The following is a 9,426-nucleotide window of genomic DNA, read 5'->3' as shown; positions in this document are numbered from 1 at the left end:
CGAGTGGATGAAAAATACACATGTTGTGTTTGAATTGAAAGTGATGGTCATAAGGAGTCAAATGGGTCAAAGTTAAAATATATTTTCTTCTAGAGGAAATACCATTTTTTGACATCACTACTGTGGTATTATCTTTTTTTTTTTTTTTTTTTTTAAAGGTACAGTTGCAGCCATACTATGGGTCTGGAAAGCATTTGGAAAAACTACAAAGTGTTGATTGTAATGGGATCAGGTCTTGGACTAGTACACTGGGGTTGGTACAGCATCAAGACAAATCCAATCTTCCACAAGAAGGGCGACAGTTCCATTCCAGAACCTGGCATTGTAACATATGTTGCACAGCAGGACAGTCAACCAAAGGGAAATCAATAATTAGGTTTCTGATCTTAGGTACTGGGCTGTCAATTCTTATTGTATGAATTGCCATGTATTCACACAACTCAGCTGAGAAATCTGATGTGATAGTTTTCTTAAAAAAAAAAAAAAGAGGAAAAGGTGTCTTTTTTAATTAGCAATTGCCTACATGGTTTATAGATTTGTCAGATGCACTTGCACCCCAACTAGTTTGGCTAGATAGGCATATATTTTGGACTTCTGTGAGATCAACTACATTGTCCTTTTATGCCACTTTAATTTTAATACGTAGGTATAGGGGCTGATCTGTATGCACTAATCAGATTACATTTCATAATTACTGTAATCTGTTTTGTAAAATATATTTTTTGCATTTAATAATGACCACATCCAAACCCATTTTTTTTTTTTTTTTTTTTTTACAAATTGTAAATATAAAATAAAATTGCATTTTATAGAGCTTTTATTATTTTAATACATTTTCAAAGTTAATATATGTAATTGTTGCTGCTTAGAAACCATTTTGTTTTGGTAGAATATTTTGTTATGATAAAATCTACATTCGTGTACCAGTAATATCAAGCCCTAACTTTTTGCTTGCAGTTTTGAACAAACGCAGACACTCAGCATTTAAGTATAATAGTTCTTCAGGAAAATGATCATTATTGGACACTCCCTCCATTTAAGTATGCAAATAGCTCTATTATTAAGTTAACTTATTGCATCTGCGCTAATCTCATAACCCTTAACGGGAGCCGTTGTTTACTTAGTTTGTCCCTCTCTCTTGCAACATGCATTCGTTACAAAAAATTAGATTAAAAAAAAAAAACATAGTTTAATGATTATATTGCACCATGTGTCTTTCTTCATATGTGTCAGGATGTATCTCATAAAACAATCTCCCTATATCTATCTGTAAATATATGCATATAATTGTCTGTTTTTTGTTTGTCTTTGTGATATGTGTTCTTTTGAATATATTGCAGGTCTAAATTGAGAATTGTATATACAAAGTTGGAAGACTCATAAGGTCAATAAAAATGAAGAACAGAAGTTGGTTACGGAAAAACTGGCTCCTTGTTGCAGGACTTTCCTTTCTTGGCATTCACCTGGGCACACACCTAATGCAGAAGGCTGTGAAAAGCTCAACTAAAACAAACCTGGAATCAAAACAGAAAAATGTCATCGACTGATTAAGCTAAATCGGCATGTCAAGCGCCATTAATTAATTTTGAGTTTTATTTATAGAGAAGTTTTGAAAAGTCATTCATAAGGTAATTCTGTACCGTCAAACCTTCCATTGTAGGTTCAGTTTCCCAATGGAAATACAATAAACTTTCTATGATTTTAAACACCAAATACCTTCTTTTTTTTAAGTGTTAATGCTATGTGAAAGATGTCTCGCCTTGCACCCAAAAAGCCATCACTTTGTAGTGATGGACCTTTAACAGATGGAGAAGTGTGTCAAAAACTATCTGTATTTAGAGAGATCCTCAAATCCTGTTATGGTCCTTGTGGCAGACTGAAGCTCATACATAACAACCGGGGAGGTCGTGTTCAGACCACTTCATCATCTGCAGTTTTGCTGAATGGGGTTCCTTTGTCCCATCCAATGCTGAAGCTGCTGGCTGCATCTGTTATGAACCATGTGTCTCGATTTAGCGATTCTGGTTTGTTTGCGGCAATCCTTGGCTGCACCTTGATTGAAAATACCCAGAGGTTAAATATGGCGAGCAGTTCAGTTATTAAAATATACAGACAACTTTTAAGCTTAAGTATTGCCTATTTAAACAGCGAGGACTGTAGCTGCAGAGTGAAAGTTGATTTCAGAAGCAGCCAGACTCTATTGGCGCTCGCACGCACAGTGATAGCTAGCAAGCCAGCTTGCATGCTCACCTTTAAAGAGAGAGAATACATAAGTTCAATGGTGTTGAAGGCTTTCTTACGCACAGTTCCATGTACAGTGGGACCTAATGCGTGTTTAGGGAAGATGGTCGTAGTTCCTATTGAGGGAAACATAGCACAGGACACTACTGTACTCACTGGTTTACTTGTAGAAATGCCAGAGGCACTGCCACTGTCCAACACAAAGAGACTTTCTTCGAGTTGCATTAATGTGGCAGTCTTCAATGTTTCAATGTCTGGGGATCTTCCTGATGCTGCTGATGGAACCGTCGAAATAAGCTGTACTGTGTCCCCAGAAGCAGCCATTCTGGAGCAGCTACTTAGAGTGGGCAAGCAGATGGTCAGCGAGCATGTAGGCCTTTTGGTGTGTCAGAAGGTGGTTCATCCTGTGTTGAAACAGTACCTGCAAGAACAACATGTGATTGTTGTAGACCGATTAGGAGCTGCCCTGATGGAGCCACTGGTCCAAATGACAGGTAAATAATTACTTGATAGCAAGCAAAATAAATAAATAAATAAGAGGTGACGTTGCACATAGTGGCTTGCAGATTAATCCATGCTCAGTGCATTATATAGGCCACAATCTAAGTTTTGACAATGTGGCCTATGTAATGCACTGTGGTCCAATGTTTTATTTGAGAAACCCACTGTCATTCCTCATCAGTGCTGCTTTTTATTATTCCATTATAGTTAGCCTCCTAGAAAAAACTAAATTGCACCAATATGAAACTGTAGTTTGATTTTAGACTAGGATATAGTATTGTATATGTAGGACTGCTGATTTTCTGTGTTTTGCCTGGACTTTTCTACTCCTTTAAAAATTTAATTGAAGCCATTTGTGTATCTCAATAACAACTGAGAAACACGTAAATAATAAAAATAATTTTTTCTGTGAAACAACTTGTAACGGGGGAGGTCTGTGCTGACTTTGGCGTATACGTGGTACTGCAGGAAGGGGGTAGCGGCCTCGTAGATCCGCCTGTCAGTCATGGCAGTGACACGGAGAGGTGGGGAAGAGTGTGTGTTGGCTTTCCCTCTCTGAGAGGCGGGCCTGGGGGGATTGCTGACTTTATAAAATAATGTTCTGGTGTTCCCTCAGCCTGCCCCTCTAAGACAAAACGAGCAAGCTGGCGGAAGCTCTGCTGCCAGACCGAGCACGGCCAGAGAAGAACGAGCGAAATAAAGAATTAATTAATAAGAGCAAGAAAAGGAATTTTTAGGAGCAGGGAACAACTTGGGCAGAACCCCGAACAGTACGTTCAGGTTGAGGGAACGGATGAGCGCAGGACGGAGACCCAGGCCGTGCGGATAGCGACGGTTGGGGTAACGCTGCCTATTGCAGCACCTTTATTTTGTAGTTTTATTACTGTGTTTTATTTTCCCTTTTTTCTTTTGCCTTTGGTTTGTTGATTATTCTTTTGTGCACCTGCGAGTGTGCCTGCGTCTGAACTGTTACCGAAAGTGGTATTCCTGTGTCCTGTCTACCATCGCTGGTAGTCAGGCCACAGACAACAGCGCCCTCTGCAAGCTAAAATAAATCATTGAAAAGGTATTTTCCAAATACACTTTTCTGTCTCCCGTGTCAGTGAATATCCACACCCCTCTACACAACTAAATGGGCTTTTAAATCACAAGTCATACTTTCATTTAAAAGCAGAACTGACTCATCTTTATTAATGTAACAGTTACATCTAACGATTGTAATGGTGTGTCCAGGATAAAATACTTTATTTTATCTTTCATAAAGATCATTCTCTTAATAAACATCTTGCAATCTCGTTTCTATATTCTGCTTGTAAATGAAAAATTTAAGTCTTGGCCAATTTAAAAGCCCATTTAGTTGTTTTACAGAAAGAAAAAAAAATGTGTACATGTTACTATTAACACGTTTATCAGCTGTGATTGAATGCATGAATGGCTTAACAGGTAGTCTTAAAGGAGAATATACAGTAAGCCGTTGTTTAAATGTATACACACATTCTTGTTTATTTCAATACATATGTGTTTTGTTTTTTAAACTAGAGAATATTTCATTGGCTTAACTGAGTTTTAACTTTTTTTTTTTTTTTTAACACATAGGTGCACAGGCTGTAGCTTCATATCAATCCTCTGTTCCTTCCAACTGCTATGGGCTGCTGAAGGACGTTTGTGTTGTGAGTTTTGGGTCTAAAGAGTTGCTCCATTTAATTCCTGGTGAGGATTCAACAGTCTGCAGCTTGGTGCTCTGTAACAGGAATGAGACCACATTGAGTGAACTCAAGGTATGCTTCTTTCTAATTCAACATAGTATTAAAGATGACTTGCACAACTTTTCATTTAACAATAAAAAAGATGGGTGTCTAAAAGAGCATTTTCTCCCTGACATACATTGTGGGACTATTCGGAAGGAAATAATTTTCAAGGAAATAATCCTTTTGCAATAAACATCTTTTTTTCACCTCATAATTCTTTAAAATTAAGCTTTTTTTAAAATGGTGTTAAAAAATAAACTTTGATTGCATGTGTGCTTTAGTGTGGCATTTTTTATGCTATAATGTGGTATTGCTCAAAATAAATTATTTTGTCTTTAATGGTAAAGAATTACTCAAGTATTAATCACACAGGCATTGGCAGAAATAATGTGCGGTTCATTTTATTTGTTGCCTTAATGCCATCTGCAAGATTAAATGTTTCCATGGTACAAATATATTCCTACCTATGACCTATTGACAAGACTGAAACACAGCTGTTGTGGTAGGATTTTGATTGCATTCAGCTCAAAATGATCACTACCTAATTGATTTAAGATATTAATGTGATAGACGGTGTGTTTGTTTTGTAGAATATATATTTTTTAAAATCCAGAATTATTTTTGCAGAAGAAGAACTTTTTGGCCATGGGTACAAATGTGTATTTCTCATAAATGTGAGGGAAGGATCATTGTTCCCTCTTGACATTTAACTACTACTTATTATCAGGTGGCTGAGAGCAAAGTTGACTTTAGTTCCTCTGCCACAACATCAGTATTGCAGTCTTCAGGATTGTGTCAGATGACATTACATGCACAACTCTGGCCTTGCAGGTACAATTTTGCCCAAGGGCACAGCTCTGAGGACCACTGCGCTAGAGCAACAGCAAAGTGTAAAAATGTTGATAATGGACCAATGTAAATAGAGCTTTAAAGAAGAAGAAGAATCTAATAACAAGTACAATATTTTGTTACAGATTGCATGTCAGACTGCAGAGCATGTGCTAAGACTTTCACTCACAAAGCCATTTGCTCTACTTGGTGGCGGATGCACAGAAACACATTTAGCATCCTACATTAGAAGCAAGGTTTGTATCTGTGGAAAAGTCAAATTTGGGCATTCATTGTTTACTAGACGGGTAAATGTTTTAGGTGGCATGGACAGAAACAAACTGGGAGTCAGCTTTAATATTTATAATCAGTGTGTGAGAAACAAATTAATTGAATTATATTGCTTAATTGTTTGTTGGTCCTTTTGCAAAATGCTTGTATTTGTTAAACAATGTATTTCCTTGAAAATATTCAACCCAGATGAATAAATGGTCATACCACATTGATGAATGCAGAAAGTCAAAATATTTTTCATTAAGTTTTTTTTTAGATGTAATCCTTTTTGACTGAAACGGTTCTGGTTGAAATGTAAGGATCTAACTATGTACTAGACCTGAATATTATTTCAATCCATTCATTTTGTATCAATGCCGTACACGATTGTGGCAAAACAATGATTTTAAATGTTTGAAATAACTTGTTTTCCAGTGCACTAACAGGATTGATGATGTCCTGTCAGACCTTGCCTGCTCCTATACCGAGTACCAGCTGGCCGTTGACAGCTTTTGCCGCTCATTAGAGTCTCTTGCACGTTCCTTGGAGCACAATGGTGGTGAAAGTCTTGTAGATCTGTCCCATGGTCATCGGTGGTTCATTCAGGCCAGCAGTCCTCTTGATTCTCACTGGAGAGACTTGGTTAACAGGTGTGGCTGCGGGTTGTTTCAGAAACATCAGAGTCTGGACTGGGCTATTCTGGGTGATAAGTATCCCTCCCTTACTCCTGGAGCAGATCGCAGCCAGATTGAAGAAACTACTCCTCATCTTTTTGTATTGGACTCCTTTCCAGCAAAAATCAATGCTTTGCAGATAGCAGTCGAGACAGCGAATCTCATCTTGGATCTCAAATACATCATACAGGATGTTAATTAGCATTTTTTGTTAGTTATCTTTTTTTTTCAAATGACACTGCTGTTTTTGTTGTATGAAAATTTGTAAAACATTCAGGATTGCAAATAAATACAGTGTTGAAAAGCTGGTGTTTAGTAAGGCAAGTCATTGGAGGCTTAATTTTAATTCTCTTTTACCTGAAGAAACAACTCTGAACAAACTGTATTTGTGTTCATAGTTTAGCATTATAAACATTAATTTAACCAGCTGTGACAATTGGGTCTTCAAGTGTAACCTCTCCTTCATTTTACAAAGTCTAGGACTCTACAGTGCCTAGAACTTGGACAGCTCTGGTTGTGTATTTGTGATATACTAACTGAATCGTCCTAGTGTCTCGCCCGACGCCTCTGCATATTTAAGAAGTTACAATGCTCTCATTGTAACAATGTTGTTTTTCTTAGAATTGTGTGGTTCTTTTGCTTTACTGCTTTTTGCCACTAGATGTCGGCATAAACCATTTGCTTTATCACAGTACATTCAGCCTCCCAGGAGAAGTAAAAATATCCTAAATAAGCACCAGTCCCAATTAAATGAGAGGCATTTGAGACGACTTTAGTCACACACTTGTTTCTAATTGAAAAGAAAAATAATTAAACTGCATCACATTATAATTAAATGTTAAATACATAATTTATAATACAATTCAATATTTTTTCTTAATACAATTAAGCGCTGTTTTTTTATTGCTACATTAAATAAATGATAATGAAATGACATCATATCAAATGGGGAGGCACCTGTGACGTTGACACGCCAACTTTCTTTGCAACAGCAGCCTGAGAAACCATAGAAGCTTAGCTCCTGCAAGATTTCAACGTGGCTTATGCAAGTCACAGTGTAACCATGTACTCACTGCGCTGTGCTACGCAAACCTATCTTGTTCTGAAAAGCAATCTTTGTTCATCATTTGAAAATACTGTATCCCAACTAAATGACATAAAACATGTAAAAGTTTTTCATACAAACAGACAGACACCTTCATTGTACCTATGTTGTGGTAGCTTAACTAGGCCAAGTTTCAACTCAACTGAAGCAGATATTAACGTAAATGTAAGTGAGACAGCCAGGTATCAGGACTGTCTGAGACGGAAAGCCTGTTTTTACCCCCATTTTCTGGTACTTTAAATACCCTGTGCTGAATGTCCTTTGCAGGTTTCATCACAATAGGAAAAGTGTTTTCCTAAACATACAAACACTCTAAAGTGTGATAAATATTTACAAAGTGGCAGAAAATACTAAGTTAATTCTATTATTCCTATCAGTAGTTATATTAATCTGTCCTTGTGCAAAAGCCTTTGAAAAGTCTTTGTTTTATTGTTGTTTGTTGAGTGTCTCTTATTATCTACAAAAACATTGTTTTCTGTTTTACAAAGTAATTAATGACTATTTTGTCAGTTACAAAACAAATGGAAAACAAAAACATGCAAGACTAGAAGGAAGCCTAACTGTTTGTTTGCCACACAACTCCCCTATATTTTGGTCCTAAATCCCAGAATAAGACATAAAAACTGAGGACTTTCTTTACTGAAGTTATATCAGATACCATGCTGTGGTACGATTGCTGGGTGGATAGAGACTCGGAGATAGTAACTGCAGGTTTTAAGTTCTGGGGCGCATGTTTATTAAAACAAAAAGAAAACACAAAACAAAAAGGCAGAACAAAAGGTTTATACAAAAATAAAGATCAAAGATAAAGAGTCACGCTGAGCAATGTCTTCATTGACTTGAAAACAAAGAAAAGAACCATGACCTACCTACCTACCTACCTACCTTCCATCCATCCATCCATCCATCCATCCAGTCTCCCCTCTCCCAAGCAATTCCTCTTCAGAGAGCTGTCTAGCTCCTTTATATACCATGTGGCCAGGGTTGATTGACAATGATTCATTCAATCAACGCCTGGCCACATTTTCACATATCTATCTGTATCTAGCAAGGATAGGAATTAACACTATCCCTGCCAACCACCACCACAAACACATCCAAAACAACTAGGGCTGGAATCTTAACTGCCAGCCCTGCCATATCTAACACACACTTTTTCATATAATATTTACAAATTACATTTATTTAGACTCGCAGGGTTTCTGCTCTGCTACACATGCTTTGAACAGAAAATGCATGTTATGTTATAAAATGTATTTCTTTCAAAGATGCACATCTGAGACTAATGGAAGTGCAAAACAGATAAGATGTGTGGAACTATTTTGTTAGCTATGATTATTTTAACAGGAAAGGAACGTTTTTAAAGACTATTTCTATTTTCCTATTTAGACAGTGAGAAACTTGGCCACTAAAGGAATAGACACACTTTGAAGGCAAGTCCTCCTTCAAGTCTTATTGAAGTTCAGTCTATTGAGCTGTGCTTGGCAGAATTAAGTGTTATTAATTTCTTTGGAGTTGTTCATACAAGAAGATTTAGTGCTTTCACTCCATCATTTCTACATTGATGCTTCTGTGAAGTTGACTGGGTGAAGTAGAAACAATTACAGTAGAATGAAGGCACCAAATCCTATCGGACAAATAACAGTTGTTATTTTTTTTAAATTGAGAATCACAATCAACTCAGAAATATTTGTTATTACACCTTGATCTTATAAATGCCATGCAAATAGAACATTGGTGCTCCTGCTTTTCAGTACAGCTTGGATACAAGTTTAGCATCCCTTAGGACTGAGAGATAATTTAAAATCTTTTATTTAACATTATGTAATCACAGAAACTACAAAATGATATTGCACAAGTCTACCAGATCCCCTTAATAGTACTAGAGTATCTCGTATTAGCTTTCAAATTCGAAATGTCACATTGTCAATTGTTGTCAGTTTTTTGTTAAGTATATGGAAAACTACAAGACAGTTGTAATTCAATATGTTAATGTAACATTATTCAGCAGGTTCCATTGACTTTATGAAGCCAAGTTGGTTAATTATATAGGGTG

At 36.7% G+C, this 9,426-nt stretch overlaps 1 protein-coding gene across 2 annotated transcripts; it reads left to right on the top strand.

Annotated features, from left to right (window-relative positions):
* Positions 1–1,739: 1,739 nt before the first annotated feature.
* mkks (MKKS centrosomal shuttling protein) lies at positions 1,740–7,113 on the top strand. 2 transcript variants are annotated; one of them, XM_041250865.1, is made up of 4 exons: positions 1,740–2,735; positions 4,339–4,520; positions 5,465–5,575; positions 6,027–7,112. In XM_041250865.1, the coding sequence occupies exons 1-4, from the start codon at positions 1,751–1,753 to the stop codon at positions 6,465–6,467; spliced, it is 1,719 nt and encodes a 572-aa protein (XP_041106799.1). In that variant the 5' UTR covers positions 1,740–1,750; the 3' UTR covers positions 6,468–7,112. The 2 variants fall into 2 exon arrangements, with proteins under 2 accessions (XP_041106799.1, XP_041106800.1); XM_041250866.1 differs by lacking the exon at positions 5,465–5,575 and having other exon boundaries at positions 6,027–7,113.
* Positions 7,114–9,426: the final 2,313 nt, after the last annotated feature.

This window comes from Polyodon spathula, chromosome 5 (genome assembly GCF_017654505.1).
Source record: "Polyodon spathula isolate WHYD16114869_AA chromosome 5, ASM1765450v1, whole genome shotgun sequence".
Classification (NCBI taxonomy): domain Eukaryota; kingdom Metazoa; phylum Chordata; class Actinopteri; order Acipenseriformes; family Polyodontidae; genus Polyodon; species Polyodon spathula.
This window is presented reverse-complemented; position numbering and strand designations above follow the sequence as displayed.

Coding starts and splice junctions, on each gene's coding strand:
- mkks (XM_041250865.1), top strand. CDS start 1,751: ATGTCTCGCCTTGCACCCAAAAAGCCATCACTTTGTAGTGATGGACCT. Junction 2,736..4,338: donor GCCACTGGTCCAAATGACAG/GTAAATAATTAC, acceptor TTTAACACATAG/GTGCACAGGCTGTAGCTTCA. Junction 4,521..5,464: donor CCACATTGAGTGAACTCAAG/GTATGCTTCTTT, acceptor ATTTTGTTACAG/ATTGCATGTCAGACTGCAGA.